This window comes from Phragmites australis, chromosome 2 (assembly GCF_958298935.1).
Source record: "Phragmites australis chromosome 2, lpPhrAust1.1, whole genome shotgun sequence".
In the NCBI taxonomy this organism is placed as follows: domain Eukaryota; kingdom Viridiplantae; phylum Streptophyta; class Magnoliopsida; order Poales; family Poaceae; genus Phragmites; species Phragmites australis.
Genome location: NC_084922.1, coordinates 36870105 through 36887863, shown reverse-complemented (window position 1 = coordinate 36887863; position 17759 = coordinate 36870105). Strand labels below are relative to the sequence as shown.

General features: G+C 48.4%; 3 protein-coding genes across 3 annotated transcripts; 1 reads left to right on the top strand and 2 right to left on the bottom strand.

Annotated features, from left to right (window-relative positions):
• Nucleotides 1–6465: 6465 nt before the first annotated feature.
• On the bottom strand, nt 6466–8312 carry LOC133910059 (putative disease resistance protein RGA3). Its single transcript, XM_062352581.1, has one exon. It carries the CDS (start codon nt 8256–8258, stop codon nt 6750–6752), a length of 1509 nt encoding a protein of 502 aa, XP_062208565.1. The 5' UTR covers nt 8259–8312; the 3' UTR covers nt 6466–6749.
• A 3815-nt stretch (nt 8313–12127) lies between these two features.
• Nucleotides 12128–13874, top strand: LOC133908623 (probable serine acetyltransferase 1). The gene has a single exon (XM_062350732.1). The coding sequence runs from the start codon at nt 12141–12143 to the stop codon at nt 13338–13340; it is 1200 nt and encodes a 399-aa protein (XP_062206716.1). The 5' UTR covers nt 12128–12140; the 3' UTR covers nt 13341–13874.
• Nucleotides 13875–16237: 2363 nt separating this feature from the next.
• LOC133908622 (chlorophyll a-b binding protein of LHCII type 1-like) lies at nt 16238–17427 on the bottom strand. The gene is made up of 2 exons (XM_062350731.1): nt 16850–17427; nt 16238–16758 (listed from the first exon to the last, which is right to left on the bottom strand). The coding sequence occupies exons 1-2, from the start codon at nt 17342–17344 to the stop codon at nt 16453–16455; spliced, it is 801 nt and encodes a 266-aa protein (XP_062206715.1). The 5' UTR covers nt 17345–17427; the 3' UTR covers nt 16238–16452.
• Between the last annotated feature and the right edge of the window lie 332 nt (nt 17428–17759).

Here is a 17759-nt window from a genome sequence, read left to right as displayed (position 1 = left end):
GGAGGTCTGATATGCAACGCCGTCCACCAGGGTCGACACCCACACGGTCACCTGGACCACGACCCACAGGGTCGGACCCAATAGGTACAGATATTTCATACGCATGGTATTTAAAGATATTTGTTTGTTACTAATGCATTAATTTGAAACAAATATTAGGTGCAACTACACACATCTCGACGCTGCCACCTAGACCGAGCCCAGTGCCAACACCCTCACCACTCGTAGGCCACTCAGGTACTGGGCGACACTGCATTGCCGTATTCAATATATTCAATAGTATATCTAATATTATTCATAGGTTACTACAGAGATGAGGTCGGGCCGTCTTCAGCTGCACCTCAACCGATCCCACCACCACCGTTCCACCCCTACTACCGCACGCACGTCTGGCCATCTACTGCTACACCTGCATACCATAAGGTACAATAGTGCATTTATACAAATACTTTCATCTGCACATTTTCCATATCTAATAAATTCATCTGTTCGTAGGCCCCTCCAGCTAGTACACATGGACGTCGGTGGAACCTTCGTAGTCTTCATACATGAGCCACAAGGATGAGCCTAGGCCAGACCCCCCGTTCGACCTCGTGAGGGACTTATTCGGGGGCACACCAGACTACGACGTCTTCTTGCAGTCCCAGCCACCCAGTACTCCACTTCAGACACAACATACCCAGGAGGAGGCCTCGACACCTTTGATCCCTACTAGGCCTACTAGGCAGGTTGGTGCACCCGATGCCCTGACCTACTCTAGGGGTCACGTGAGGGCCAACTAGCGGTAGCAGCACCGGGACCATGATGGTGGGAATGATTGACGTCAGCAGGGGAAACAACAGTAGGATTGTACATTTACTTTTGTAACTTACATATGCATCTTCGCTCGCGAGCTATTCTTACATATTCAGACGCGTCTACTCTCTATGGTCTACTTACCATGTTGTAACTGCATTTTTATTCCAATGTGACCATACGCTAGTTGCATTTCTTAATCCAACATGACCATACGCTACTTTCTATCGTCCTCAATTTTGTATGAACTATTCATGACAGACTAGAAAAATATTCTTACAAAGCTACTTATACACGAAGTGACCACTCGAAAACTCTGTCGGGAGTCTAGCTTTAGTCACTAAGTGACCACACGACTCAACTTTGACCACTAAATGACATCACCTTTGTCCTAGCGTAATCTGCACACATGAATGGACCGCACCACTCAACTTTAACCATTAAATGACAACACCTTTGTCCTTGCGCAAGCTGTAGACAAGAAGTGACAACACGGGAGAGCTTTTACCAAAATTAAATGACAACACATGTATCTTGACACATGGAATCTCTGCCCAGCATCAATGCCATAACTTTTCCATTCTTCAAGAGAGAATCCAATACTCCTGCCCCCCGTCAAGCCCATACACCCACTTCATTCTTCAAGAGGGAATCCAATGCTCTGCCCTCCGCAACCATAAATAACCCCACCTTCATGCATTGATACACCACTCATTTCTCAGTTCTCTCAACTACAATGTCTTCCTCAGCTCCACCAAGCCCACCCAAGAAACATCGGGGGATTTTTATCCCCCAAGGGGTTGAACCACTGATGTGCTTCTATGGTGACCGTTGTAGGCTTCGCGAGTCCCAGGATATCTCCTACACCTATGGCCTACACTTCTTCATGTGTGCCAACTACCAATATGACAAGTCTCAACATGGACCGTATGAGTACCCACCGGTATAGCGACAAAGATCAGCCACATATTTCCCGATTTCACGCACTGTTTTACTAATCTCTCATCTTGTTTTATTTGTCCAGTCTCCTCCACCTATCTGTGACTTTATTGAATGACTCGACATTGAGCAAAATGAAGACCAGAAATAGTGGGTCGACATGACCAAGCAGTGGAGGAGGAAAGCTTACGCACGCCGGGAGTACGAGCAACAACAAGAAGAATTACGCCTAAAGCAGCAGGAAGAAGAGCGCATGAGGAAGGCAACGTAGGACCATACCACGGCTCAGGCCCGCGAAGCTGAGAGGGCAAGGAAGCGGGAGAGGGCCCGTCGTGCTAAGGCGGCAGGTCTCGATGCCTTACGAAAGGGCAAATATCCTAGGTGCACTCAGTAGAGAGCATCTAATGTAACCCGGCATATTTTCACTCCCTAAGGCATGTTATGGTTAGGAGCGGCGCACTATTAAATAGGTCTTTATGCGAACCGTGCATGCCACCTTTTTTGTCGTCATGTCTTCGTGGTTACAGTCCTATGTAATATTTTCCACCGTATGTATCATCTTGTGTATGTCGCTATTTGTAACCTCATTGCCGCGTAATATGCTATGAGTGCTTCACATCTATAATTTATTCACAAAAATTAATTTTGTATCCTCCCAACAATATGTAAACTAGTCCAAAATATTAACATATGTACAGTGATCCATATTTTCCAAAATATCACTTCTCCATTATGCAGTATTGGCCACTTTTTTACCATTTTAATTCCAAATTTTGCAACATATCAATTTCAAATATTGAGCAATACAAATGTACAATTAAAAAAAAACCAAAGCTAGTCCTACCCGCCCGGTGGGAAGGCGGTTGGCACCTACCCGCTCTCACAGAGGGTGGTTACGCCCCACCCACCTTCCGAGAGGGCGGTTAGCCCCACCCGCCCTTCCAGAGGGCGGTAAGGGGTGGCCCTGCCACCGTGGCACTCCTTACCGCCCTCTGAAAGGGCTCCAACCCTTTTAGAGGGCGGCAAGCGCCTATTTTTGTAAATGTTGCCGCGATGAGTCTATTTATTTAAATTTTTAATCAAAAAATATATTTAAAAAAACTTAGTATTTTCTGTGAGATAATGGACCGAACACCTTGTCGTCTGGTTCACTTTCTTTGGTTCAATGGTTGGCCCACCCAAGTATAAGTTACAAGATTTAAGGACATGTTCCCCCTTAAAGAGAAGATTTAAGACATGTTTGGAAAAGGGTTTTTATCCAAATTCTTAGGATTTCGTTCATATTTGAAATAGATCTTAACAATCCCTAGAGCACCTCTTCCAAATAGGCCAATTGTAACCTTGATGTTGTGTAGCAGATGATATATCCTTGATCTATCTATGTTGCAACAGCAACAACACGCGAGGCTCCTGCGTCGTCTCCCAGGAGGTGATCCAAACTCCACCAAAATCAACCCCTTGAGAGTTGATCCAGATCAGCCAACGGCGTGCAGTGGCGACTGCTTGCGCCCCCTTCCTCCTCATTACCTCCCATGATCTGGTGCTCTTGTGCCATGTGTTTTCATGCTGCACTGCCCAGGCGGTGCCTTCGTGTTGCGCCATCATCCTTTCTCTTCTCTCATTGTAGATATGATATGTTGCGGCTGCTGGAGAGGGAGGAGACAGGATGGAACACGTCCCAACCCCTCCCGTGGCCTCTCAAGTCGATGGTTAGCTGAGGGCTACCAGAATTCAGTAGTGCAGTGTCATCTCTTCTGTTGGCCAAACTTCACCTTTTTGCAAGAACAACATGCATCGTGCCTCCATTCATCGGTAGTGACAGCGGCGATTGGGGGCCCTATAGCCTTACTCTGCCTTCCTTCCCTCCTCTTTCTCGATCAAGTCTGCGCATCTGAGGTGTTGCATATGTTGTCATCGGTGGGGAGGTGGGGGTTGGTGGTTGTCAACATAGTCAACGGTGATAGCACTAGAGGTAACAATGTTGTGGATTGGATGGCTTGTCATGTGTAGTTGAGGTGTGGTGTGCTATCTGATTTTTCAATTTGATCAAGCGATAATGGCAATTGTTGGCATTTGTTGGAGATCACCATCAAGGGCCTCCGATGTCCTTGACTTCGCTAGACTAAATCTGAAGACCTCCAGGCTCTGAGCTCGAAGCCCCCCCCCCCCCCCCCCGAAAGCAAGAGTCTAGTAGATTGTTGACGACTTGGCCACCAAACCATTATGGCCACCGGATCCCCTCTAGAGACCCCGAGCTCTGAGTTGCCACGAATACCTAAGCCTCCAGATGAGGCAGACCTCTGGAGGCTGCTCAACCTCTGACTCACCACGAAGACTCAATCCGTCGCCGATGTACCCATGCTAGTGGCAGCAGAAGCCGATTCCGTAGGATAGGCGACAACCGAGGTTGCCGATGCAACAACGGGGTCGCTGGATGTAGCGCGGCTCCCCACCGGGGAATTGGTTGTGCTGCATGTACCAGAGCAAGCCATGGGAGTTCCTAGGAGGTGGTGAGGAGCGCTCATCGATGATGAAAGCTAGGAGTATTAGGGCCAACGGATGTGAGTGCAAGAGCAAAGACGAAAAAGAGCAAGGATACCAGATAAGGCCACCACTCGGCTGGGAACCCCACTTTATAAGCCAGAAAAGGAGTTATTGCCTCCTCGGGGCTCATGTGCACACCCTGTCCCTTCTCACACGATCATGGAGAAGCGGAATTGTTCTCCACGACCCTTCAATGCCAAGATGCCACGTGTCCCACTACTGTCTAGCATGACATGAATGCACTAATAACCACATGTTGCATTTAAAGCCCTCTCTCGCAGTTAATGTTAGGCATTCAGCTCCACCATTAGACTGGCATTTGAAACGACTCCAAAAAACCATAGGACTGTGGACCCCCCGGCAACGGTGCCAAGGATCGCCGGAGACCCTGCTCCGAAGACCGTGGGGCTAGTTGCTCTGTTAGGCCTCCCTCACGAGGAGCTGTTGTTGGGGGTCACCATCAAGGGGCCCCGACACCCTTGGCTCCGTCAGCCTAAATCCAAAGACCTCCATGCTCTGAGCCTAAAGCCCCCCCCCCCTCCCAAAAGCAAGAGTCTAAGAGACCGTTGCCGACCTAGCCACCAGACCGTTTTGGCCTCCAGAGCCCCTCCGAAGACCCCGAGCTCCGAGTCACCACAAAGACTCGAGCCTCCGGAGGCCGCTCACCCCTGGAGGCTTTGGGAGTGACGGGCCCTCCGTAGGATCAGTGGGAGGCAGGCCCTACCAACCACCAACTACCTGCCACGAAGTGATCGGTATTTAATGCCAGGGTAGCTGGAGGCTGATCCTTCAGATGGGGCTGGACCGTAGCAGTATTGGACAACTAGCCATGCACTGTGGCCACTTGCTGCCATGGTTAGGTGATGTCATCAGGGTAGTTGAAGGTTTGACCTAGGTCGGGACAATGTTTTACCAGGTTGACCCTAGGTCCCGGTTGTACAGTAAAAACTTGTATCTCTACCAACCCTGTAGGGGTTTGCTTGTACAATTACACTATAGATGGCAATATAAATATTGGTCGTGGCCCCACGGTGTGGGGGGTTTCATTGCTCTAAGCATTCTCTTCATGTCAACTTCTTTTCTAAGCTTGAGCCACTCTAGTGGGTCGACTCTAATCGCACTCTGTTCGTGGAAGACCTTTTTGTCCACCAACAATATAGTTCCCCTCGTAGCATCATCAAGGTGTCGTGGTCTCGTACTCCATTCGCTGTCATGTGTATTCGGGGTGAAAACTCTTGATTTGAGGATAAAGCAACGATGGCATTTCTAATGGTGTTCCCCTCTTTAGATGCGTTGTTGTAGATTCACGGATCTCGATCTCTTCGTTGCAGTATGGCTGAAGGAGTTCAACGTTGGATTCTTGTGAACTGTCTTAACGGCAGAGTCTATGCGGAGGCAATGTGGTTCTTAGATTTTGTTTCGGTCGGCTGATGGAGACGTGTCTTCAGCTGGTTGGCTTTGATATAGTACCATGTTCCTCTCTTCCCAGTGCGGGTGGACATTGAACTTTTGGGCGTTCATCAAGATCCATTTAGTCTGTATTGGAAGACTATGGAGAATGGAAATTACAGCAAGCAAGAGTTTTACGGCGTGTACGTTGGATTAGAGTTGGGAAATAGAAGCACTTTTTCCTTTTTCTGCTTTGTTTTTTTTCTGAAGCCGGTTTGTTTCGGTCTCTCTAGATGATGGTAGTGTAATGACTACATGTATCCTTGAAGTTCTGCTGTTATGCTGGTATAGAAGTGGTAAGTTGTACTTCTTTGATCTAAAAAGATGAGAGCTGAACCAAAAGAATACACAAAGTGTTTCTCAAAAACTAAAGAAAATCGTATGAATAACAACCTAATAATTAGCAGTTTTGAACTATACCGGTTCAAATTGTAAAGGTGAACAGGACAATTCACAAGTTGACAAGAGTTTGAAGGTACTACAAGCGAAAACAAGAGACTATTGTCTAAGTGGGACTGTGAGAGAAGTACAGGAAACAAATTAAACAAAATTCCACCACCAAAACCTTTTGTAGCAAACCAGCAACCAGTTCTTGCCTACATAGATCAGTGTATATCAAGTTACAAACCTAACTGCATACTGGCTGAACACGACGTATAGTAGTAGTACACACGACATACATCTTATTCAAGCCATCTCTAACAGATACTCTAAAAATCTATCCCTTATAACACTATTACAGCATACTCTAACACTATTATAATATCTTTTATTTTTTTCATCTTCAACAGCTACATTATTTTCTACCTTCTATTACTTTACATCTCTTCTCGGATCCATAGTTATACTCAAGAAATAGTGATACGACTCCTGTATCCATCAACAAATTTGTCGATCAATGCCTCCTCCCGCTTCCCTGTAGCACGGGGAAAAACAAAAACGCCGATTCTCTTAAAGTTTTTTGCAGGATCACATAAACATACGACCTAACAGGCAAAAATGCATCTCCGTTGGAGATGGCCTCACACTCCACTCAGATCAAGTGCCTTCCGCTTCATTCTGCCCACCCCAGATCCCGACTCTTGCGACACACAGCTTATCATGTAGTTGTAGTACGGTGGCAGCCGCGACGTCCACCCCAGCGCCTCAAACCTCCCACGCGGCGCGTCACGTCCGAGAAGGACGTCTTGCACGGTGACCTCGGCAACATCCTCCCGGCAGGAGTCCGTCTGGTAGTAGTCGCAGATCAAGAAGTACCTGCCGCTACCCCCCAGCCTCCAGTAGTACACCGGCTCGTCTCTGCGCATCCGAACGTTCGGGTGCTCGTCGAACAGGAGGAGGTGCTTCCGCTTGTACGCCCTCACGCACCGCAGCACCGCGCGCCAGAACCGTGCGTCGAGGTTGTCCCGCAGCAGCCTGGCGACGATGTACCCGCTCACGAAGCACTGCCGCTGCTCCGTGGCGATCTCCATGGTCATGGAGGCGAGCTTCGGCTGCTCATCGGGGTTTGCGGTTCCGAATGCTAGTGTCTTGAAGAAATGCCAGTAGACTTCCGGCGGCAGAAGGTCCAGCCAGAGCGTCTCCACTGTTCCGAACTTCGTGATCTTCTTTGACCTGCTGGTGATTATGATTTTACTCCCTCTCGCCTTGCGGCTCGTCGAGTAAATCACCCTTTTCCATGTCTCCTCGTCTATGTCCCCGGCTAGCTCGATAACAATCAGCAACCTTTTCTGTGAGGCATGACTATTCTGATGCTTGACTAAACCGCTTTCTCTCAGATCGGTCACTCCTGCATCATTCAAGCTGTTCTCACGAAAGAACAGGATCATCGAGAAGTGATCGCGCACCATCTCGTCCCTGCAGACATGCTCAACAAGAGTGCTCTTCCCCACTCTTTGCGGGCCGACGATCGGAAGCACAGCCAAATTCTCAGAGCCAGGTGCCGCCTCTGGATGCAGCAAGAAACTCAGGACCCGTTCACGCTCCATCTGACGACCAAACATGCAGTTGTCCAGGAACAAGTAAGTGCAGTAAGGTTGCCTGTTCATCCGAGGATAAGACCCCAGAAACACGACGAATTCCTTCATGTCGGCGATGATGGTCTCAAGGAAATCAGCCATCTCGTGCAGCTCCGTTGCGCTGTTACCACCAGATAGCATCATCTTCGTGTTGGTACTGGAAGAGCGCACACGTTTGGCCGGATGGATTTTGGACATCGCAGATGAGTGGCTCGCTTCCTCCTCGTCCTCTGTGCTGCCGCCTGGAAGAGCTCGGAATTTGAAGATGTCAAGCATGAAGTGCCCTCTGTAGAACCCTTCCGTGAGCATCTTCAGCTGCCAGAGCATCGCTTGGTTCGTGATGCGCCGCCCCTCGGCCTCCTCGACGATGGCGTGGGCTCGAAGCAGCAGCCGGCTCAGCCTCTGCAAGTTCTTGTCCGCGTCCGGCTGCTGAGAGCATTTCTTGATCAGAAATGATGCAGACCGGCTGATCAGGTCGCTTACAACGGCAGAGACAAGGATATCCATTGCCATAGGCACGAGAATACAAGACAGCAAGGTTGCAATGGATGAACGGAAGGAAGGGGAGAGGGAAGGCGTGTGGGGTGGCGTAGTTGTTTAACGTGAAGCATTGAGCTACCTTTTGTTTCCATGTTGACTGGAATTTGGAATTTGGAATTTGGACACGTCTCCGTCAGAAACAGAATGATGTCATGACGAGGATAATGTCTAGGAGCAAACTAATGTTTCGGTGGCACGTTTAGGCAGCTGGAATGGATTGGTGTTGAATTGGGAGCACCGTAGGTTAGACAGACGTATGGTAAATGAGGTTTGCGACGATTCGAGCACCATCAATTTTCCGGTTCGCCGTCCCATTGCTTTTTTCTTTCTTGAGGGAACGATGGCCGTCCGATTGCTGGTTATGCTTTGCAATTTCGCTTCACGCATCGGCGCGGGCCGGCGAAGCACGCTAGACGGCGAGAGCCCCAGACTCTACATTTTTTTATTTATATACTTTATTTCTTCAATATTTACAAAATTACATAATTATTTCAATAAATTATAAGAATAAGTTACGATTGCTCATTCATTACACGAAATTAAGATCTTACTCGATGAACAGGCGAGACTTTGTAGATCCCACCAATCAGAAGATTAAAAAATACGAAAAATATGATTGGGTCACGTCTTGCGCCCATTGACACCCACTGATTGTATTTTTGTATTTTTTAATTTTTTGATCAGCAGGATCATAAGTTTTCACCCAATAAGCGGACGACAATAGGCTATTCTTACAACCGGTTGAAATGATCGTGTAATTTTACAAATATTGAAAAAATACATAGATAAAAAAATTCCAGACTCCACTCGCGCGCGGCAGGCAAGGTCTGCTCGTGCTGGGGGCTCGGCCTGCTGCAGCAGTAGAGCGCGCAGTTTCGCGCCCCTCCGAGAACCACGAGGCCCGCGGGCTGCGGCACGCCGCGCATGTTGGCACGGGCGAGACCTGAGGCCCATCTTGTATCCGGGACTCTGGGAACTCGGGCTAGGGGTGATAACCACGAGGTTTCTGGGCCTGTGATGGGCCAAATTGTTGGGTGCACCTATGCGGCCACGCCGATTACACCCCTTGTCCGCGTTTACGGCTTTATGCATACATCGTATCTGAGAATGCGAAGTGCGAACATGCAGCTGCTGAGATTTTTTTTTTTTTTTTTGAGCGAAGGGGTAGGAATTATATTGAAATTTTAACACAGTAGATCCCCATTTTACAGAAAGAGCTCTGAAAACATAGAAAATGCACAACAAGCGGTGAACTCTGTTGTCAAGCTAATCTGCAGGATTCTTTCTAGATTAGAAACTGGTTCCTTGCAACATCGGTCGAGTTTAGCGCTCTAGTGGGGCCAAGGAGTTCAGTTGAGTAACGGAAGGGTGCAAATGCAAGCAAAGCCGTGACGAAAGCAGCACTGCTTTCAGTTCAGCGGTGGACGGACGCACGCACAGCGCTGACGAAAGCTGCGTTCTAGCTAGCAATCTAGTCTTGGGATACAATAGTTCTGGCACCAGTCACGCAGAATCATGCATGTTGTCATCCAGCTCCAGCCTACGCAATCACCTAAACTAAAGCGAGTCAAGCAAGGCTCTCACCGAAGCAGCATGCTACGGCTAAGCTGAAGGAGGTGGAATTTTCAGATTTTGGCTGATTTCAAAGACTTTTTCTACGCATGGACATATGCAGAAGTAATGTTAAGAAATAGATTTTTCTTACGGCACCATGAGTATTAGTGTCGTTATTAAATATCACGTTTTATATACTCCCCTGTTTGTAAATATATATCGTTTTAGCATCTCAACTATTCTCTAAATATAACTCATTCTCGAACTTCTATGTATTTTTTCTTTTTTATTTTCGTTTTACCCTTGTTTAATAAATATTATCACTCTCACAAATGAATGAGTTATCTTTTCTAATGCAGAATAAATAAAGAGCAACAAGATCATTTGATCTACCTTCTTAATCCTTGTGCACGAGTCTAAAACAACCTACATTTGCAATCAGAGAGAGTACGCGACAGCTACTACGGTACTAATTGTTATGGCGTTGTCCTATTCAACTACGGTTTCAAATGTTACGATGCCGTGTAAAATGATCTAATTTTAGAAATTATTTTCGTAAGAATCTATTTGTAGAAAGGGTTAAAAATTTACAATCATTTAGGGGAACAAGAGAATAAATAGGGGAAGAAGAGAATAAAGAAGCACTGAAATATACACAAGCAACATGACAAATTTAGTGATATGTTATTTTTCTTGTGAGGAGAATGAAAGAAAGTGCCGACCCATCGATAATTACACATCTGTTGTTTTCAGACATTCCTGTCAATTGTCATCCTCGACCAACACTAGTAAAAGATTAAGCAATCAAACGGTTCAGCCTATCCACGTACTGAAGCTGAGAGTGATGCGAGTGTAGCTTGTCTTGTCCCCTCAACTCCCCTGCCATTTCCTCTAGTTAAATTCTCCTCCCGACGCTGCCATCCGGCAACTACTCTGAGAGATGCAGGAAACAAAGCAACGGCACCTCCAAAAATCGTTTTTAAACGGAAGTCAAAGCCATGTTCCCCTTCGTCTCTCAGCCAAAGGATCAGACCTGGAGGTTGCCGTGCTGCGTCAAGTAGGCAATGTTTACGAGACGAGGCGTACCGCATGAGTGCGTGTACCTCGAGAACCCAAAGATTTATTCCAAAATTTACACTAGTATGCATCAGCGCGAGTAGTTCTGTGTGAACGCGCGGAGATGCCGTTGCAGTCTCCCCACAAGAATATCTAAAACCATGTGCTACGAGAGTACGGCTATGCACTGTGTACAGATAAAGACTATTATAAGGTGCGTACAGAATTACTCCTGTCTGAAAAGAACAAAAACAAACAATGCGATGCTATCCGGCCGTAAGGGCTGACAAGTGACAACATGTTTGAATGGATATCTGAACGGAGAGCATTTGATGCATTTGTTTACTTGGATAGCTTGAAAATATGCCCATTTTGAAAGGAAATATTTAATTTTTTATCACTCTATCAAAATAGCAATTCTTTGTTGAGGATAACAAATAAATCATTCTGAGTCTATGATAGTGACTCAGTGGTAAATTTATCACTCTACCGGATGGTAGAGTGAAAAAAAATCAAAATACCCCGATATTCATGGTCTATCTACAAATGTGCCAATGAGGTTTCAGTATTTTCAATCCCTACCCACTAGCGTTCTAGCGCTCAACTCTCATGTCTCGTCGGGGTGTACTTTTAGAATAAAATTATTGCCTCTTACACGTGTTAGGTATTGGCGTCCGAATCATCTCTTTAAGATAGACGCGTAGTTGTAAATATAGTTTGTAAGTTATAGCTCATGTATATAGGTGTGTGAATAAATACATACATAAGGTGTGGATATATATGTAAATTCAAATACTACAATTTGTAATTCAAAGTTGAGGCTTAAAAAAAGGCATGCTCGTGAAGCATTGGGAATCCCAGCTGAAATCTTCGGCATGTCCTCCTGGGCTAGAAGCCCAGAACCACCCTGTTGGTCCAGGCCAAGCCGACAGGGACCTGCTCGTCGGACGTCGGCCCACGCAAACGTAAAGCCATTCAGATAATCTGTTCCTCTTAAGGGTGGAGTTTTTTATTTTTATATTTTTAATTAAATATTTAAATAAATAGACTGTAAGAATTGAAAAAAAAAACTCCTAGGCGTGAACCGTGGATGCAGTCACGAGGTCATGTTCAAGCATAACCAATCGCAAGTAAGTGTGTACTGCGAGCGAATGAGTCGCACTTGGACCACTGCTTTACGCTAGAGAAGAGACGCGCGAGAGGAGGTGATGCCCAATACATCCCAAAGTCGACTCCGTTTGGTCCATGCGGCTTGATTCTGCTCGTGTTTGTTCGTGCGCCCGCCCCACCACACCTGGTGGTCAAGCCGGGCCCCGGCCTGTGCGCACCTCTTGCTGTCGGCAACTCGGGCTCGTGCTCTACGGGCTGCGGGGCCCCGACCAGATAGGTGATTGGCCGGTCGACGTGGCTGCGCTTGGACCGTTTCTAAGCTATAAATCCAGCTCCACGACGTTTGCCTGCGCCGAGCCACACCGCCCGCACCCTCCACGGGCCACACAGACACCGACGACAACGACGATGACGGCCGGCCAGCCGCTCCGCACCGAGCCAGCCCAGCCCCAGCGCCTGCGCCACAGCGGCCCGCCGGCGCTCCACGCGGCCGTCGTGCCGTCCTACCCGCCCCCGGAGTCGGACAGCGACGAGTCCTGGGTCTGGTCCCAGATCAAGGCCGAGGCGCGCCGCGACGCTGACGCCGAGCCGGCGCTCGCATCCTTCCTCTACGCCACCGTGCTCTCCCACCCCTCCCTCGACCGCTCCCTCTCCTTCCACCTCGCCAACAAGCTCTGCTCTTCCACCCTCCTCTCCACGCTCCTCTACGACCTCTTCGTTGCCTCACTCGCCGCGCACCCGTCCCTCCGCGCCGCCACCGTCGCCGACCTCATCGCCGTGCGGTCCCGGGACCCCGCCTGCGCCGGGTTCGCGCACTGCCTCCTCAACTACAAGGGCTTCCTCGCCGTGCAGGCGCACCGAGTCGCGCACGTGCTCTGGGCGCAGAGCCGACGCGCCCTGGCGCTCGCGCTCCAGTCCCGCGTCGCGGAGGTCTTCGCCGTCGACATCCACCCGGCCGCCGCCATCGGCAAGGGCGTCCTCCTGGACCACGCCACGGGCGTCGTCATCGGCGAGACCGCCGTCGTCGGGGACAACGTCTCCATCCTCCACCACGTGACGCTGGGCGGGACCGGCAAGGCGGTGGGCGACAGGCACCCCAAGATCGGCGACGGCGTGCTCATCGGCGCCGGCGCGACCATCCTCGGCAACGTGCGGATCGGCGCCGGCGCCAAGGTCGGCGCCGGGTCGCTGGTGCTCATCGACGTGCCGCCGAGAAGCACCGCGGTGGGGAACCCCGCGAGGCTGATCGGCGGGAAGAAGGGCGAGGACGTGATGCCGGGAGAGTCCATGGACCACACCTCCTTCATACAGCAGTGGTCGGACTACACCATTTGAGCCAGTGAGCCGCACAAGTCGCACTAGTGATGACGCGTTGTGTTTGCCTATATTGTCGTGCTCGTCGCCGGGCAGATGTACTGAAAGTTCGCTCTGTAATTTTCGTATCTTTTTTTTTTTCCTATTTCTTATGTGAATGGCTTTACGTTTGCTTGGGCCGACGTCCGACGAGCAGGTCCCTGTCGGCCTGGCCTGGACCAACACGGTGATTTTGGGCTTCTAGCCCAGGATGCCTTTCTATGTTGGCCCAAAGAAGGACATGCAGACAGATTTCAGCTGGGATTCCCAATGCTTCAAGAGCATGATCTCTGCACATGCAGTGCTTCGTTCTATCCACTCAGAATTAAGAATCCACAATAGTTCTACATTTCAGTGCTTACTTGGGTACACGGAATGGGATCCTATGCATTGAAGGAGTCAATGCAGAGATGCTACAGTGATTGCACAGTCCAATAAAAATGGAGAGCCCAGATCTGCTTTTATGTGCTATGTGTTGTAACTTGCTTTTGAATTTTATCAAAATTACTTATAATATTTTGATGATTTGCCTATCATTAATGGATGAAAATTGAAGTATTGAGATTAAATTTTATTTTGATTTTTCTGTATTTTTAGCACTGATGGATCGTTGACGATATTAGCATGATTCGATAAATAAAAAAACTGTTGAAAAACGGATGTTAAACTATTACTGCATGCACGTTTGAAATTAGCGTTGTTTCTTCCCTGTATCTATCTGACATGGCAATCTTGGAAACTGGGACATAATATTGTAAATTTAGCGCCCAACTAGCTAGCTTATAATATGTTACACCCTCTGTTTCGCAATATTTATTTATACCTATCATTACGTACAAACCAAAGAATACTAAAAACGAGTGAAAATACACTGAGATGATGATGTTACCCTTACCAATGTAAGTATGAGAGCAAGTAACTCAACAACGTTTAAGTAAATGCATGCATGTATTTAAAGACATAACAAGAAAATAGCCCATAAAATATCCTTAATTATCGTAATAAACAAATAATTTGAGATATATATTTTTGAGGCTATTAACAAAAATTACGAAAAGAGAGTATGACGATCAGACTTTGATGATTTCCCCTTGGCGGCTGAACAGGAAGTGCTAGAATGCCGTGGTGGGTGATATGGCGAAATCGAGCTACGAGTCGACAACGACGGTATGACGTCCATCGGTGCAGGGTCTGTAGCACGTGCGCTGTTGCGAGTGCAGGTGCTACATCGGTGGTGCGTGTGTGAGGACAAGGCATGGCTATGCGAGCTTTCTCGCTGCACATGTGCAAGTGCTTCACATCGCTACGCTGCCGTTCAGGGGCGAGCGACCAATGGAGTATTGGAGTTCATGCGTTTTGTAATCTTAATTTATCGTCCTGTATAACTTGCTGAAGTACGGTGCATCTAATAACAAGTTTGCTTTTTTTTTTTGTAAAAGGCAGTTTACAAGGCCATTAGAGTACCATAATACCATCAAGATACATATATGTCTAATTCTTATTTTGATCGTTCTAAAAGTTGTTTCAGATCATGTCCTGGAGTCTTGCAAATGGTCGACCCTACCTTGTTGATGTTTTTAATTTTACTAGTCATTGGGTCCACCCATATGTGGGTGTCGGCCAGAGCTGCGAGAGGTGACCGACGTGCATGACGTGCAGCGCGCAGGAGGGCGCGCGAGCCAGAGGCAAAACACGAGAGCGGGATTTTCAGGAGTGAAACATATGCGAGCTTAGTAGTAGAAATTGAGTGGCATAAGATAAGTAATTTCTGCGTATTTTTTAAGTAGAGATTTTTTTTCCCCAACCAACCGATGCCATGTGCATAAATTTGTCATTTTTTGTCTAATTTTATTAAATCAATAAGACAAACATATTTTTTTTTTAAAAATATGAATAGCGCGGCCCAAATTGTCCACCAACACCACTCGCGCGCCCCCTGAGTAGCTGGGCCCTATATATGGGGCTAGGAAAGGGCGGGCTGGGCTGGGTCGATTAGATCGAGAGTAAATCATAGGATGGGGCTAGGCAAGGGCGGGCTGGGCTGGACTGGGTCAGGCAGTATCACAACTTAAAATCTAATGGCTTAATTAATTACGTGTCTGCTTGGATATTCGTGCTACTAAGTAAGTTTTAGAGTAGGGGAGTATCAGACCACTTCTCTTCTACAACAGCTTATGAGTAAGCAGAACTTGTGATTGAAGCATAAGTGCATTTCACCAACTTCTCTCGCAAAGCTGGATTCTGCACAAGCTGAAGCTATGCGAAACAGGTCGGCCGAACAAGAACATGCAGATAAATCTCAGGATATTAATATGGGATTCGTCAGCTTCGTATCGTAGAATGTGTTGATGTATGATCCGAATACGGTTTAAATTATGAGTGGCCAGCGAAGGGACGGTATACACGTGGCAAAACTGCGAACGTAATCATACACGACTTTGATCTCCCAGTGTGCAGTTGCCGCAGAGAAATAGTTGGGTACTGCGTGGTATTTCCTTCGTGAATTTCCTGTCCCTTCTAGCTAGAGGATATCATCGCCTGCACTGTAGTATTGCCGATGTTTTGTGCAGTCCTGAATCACCGATACTTCACTAACGCAGTCGTACCTTTATTCGATACTCTGATATTTCCTCTATCATTATAGTGTTGTCTTCGAAAATCGCATATCGGCGTATCCATATCATGGTATCAGTATGCCGTATCTGTGGCACATAGGTGCAGTTAGTATGTGTGGTGGGGTAATGAATCGCAGGGTATGTCTAATACCTTTTTTTCCGAACGTGGGAATAGCCCATTTCCATTAAAAGTTTAACGGAACAAAACCATGTTTAATTTTACATCACCAGAAGCAAAACATAGGAAGTAGAGCGAGTTCAAAAGCATAGGACGAAGACGGCTTGAACCATTCAAATAGTATCACATGACACAATCTGAACGAACAAATACAAGGTGCGAGCTGCGTCCAGCGCTTGTCTTATTACCCCTCAGCCCTCACTGTCCCATTGCCCTTTGGCAAACAATCTGAACCTTGAAGCAATAAATGTAAGGCACTGCATTTGCATTCGCGAGTCGCCTCAAAATCCTCAATGAATCATCAGTTGCCGGGGACGAAGTTGGTGGCGTATGCCCAGGCATTGTTGCTGACGGGGTCGGAGATGTGGTCGGCCAGGTTCTCCAGGGGACCCTTGCCGGTGACGATGGCCTGGATGAAGAACCCGAACATGGAGAACATGGCCAGCCGGCCGTTCTTGATCTCCTTCACCTTCAGCTCTGAAAACTTCTCCGGGTCGTTGGCGAGCCCCAGCGGGTCGAAGCTCCCTCCCGGGTACAGCGGGTCAACCACCTCGCCGAGCGGCCCGCCGGCCACCCTGTACCCCTCCACGGCTCCCATCAAGACGACCTGATGGGCCGATGACGCAATTGCAAATTTTCAAAATCAGAGCAGAATTTTACTCAGGTGAGTGGGGGACCGATGGGTTGTGGTACTGTACCTGGCATGCCCAAATGGCGAGGATGCTCTGCGCGTGGATGAGGCTGGGGTTGCCTAGGTAGTCCAGGCCGCCCTCGCTGAAGATTTGGGCGCCGGCCTTAAACCAGACGGCCTCGCCGAACTTGACACCGTTGCGGGCGAGGAGCTCCGGGAAGACACAGCCGAGCGCGCCGAGCATGGCCCACCGGCAATGGATCACCTCTAGCTCCCTGTTCTTGGCGAACGTTTCAGGGTCGGCCGAGAGCCCCGCGGTGTCCCAACCGTAGTCCCCGGGGAACTCACCGGTCAGGTAGGACGGCGGCTCGCCGGACAGCGGGCCGAGGTAGAGGACGCGGTCCGGGCCGTACCACGGGCTTCCTGACGCGGCGGTTGGCTTGGGCTTGGCGGCCGTCTTGCGCATCGTAACGCGGCCCTCGCCAAACACTCTGGAGGGGGCGAGCTTGGCCAGCTTACCGGCGAGAGCCGTGGAGGAGAGTGACATGGTGGACGCCGCCATTGATGAGCACCGATAAGGTTTTCGCTGCTACTTGGCTTAGAGCTTTGTGAGCTGTTGCAGGCTGTGGTGAGGAAGTAGGCAGCTGGAGTGCAGTTTAAATAATGGCGGGAAACGATGAGAGCCTCACCCGTTAGGCCGTTGCATGGATTGGCATATCTCTTGCGATTTCTGAATGGATAGCTCATCTTGTCTAGCATGCCACCTGTGCGTGTGCTTTGCTTACGTGTAAAGTGAGCTGAAACCTGAAAGAAAAAATATTGATTAAAGTGGAGGCTTAGGCAATAGGCACAGCCAATCAGGAAACGACGGATGGATATCTCGATATGACTCGATAGAGTGGCAACGAAAATTTGGATGCTAAGCAGATAACATAGCTCGAGTAGGCTCAGTTCATGTGTCCAGTGCAGAGCGCCAC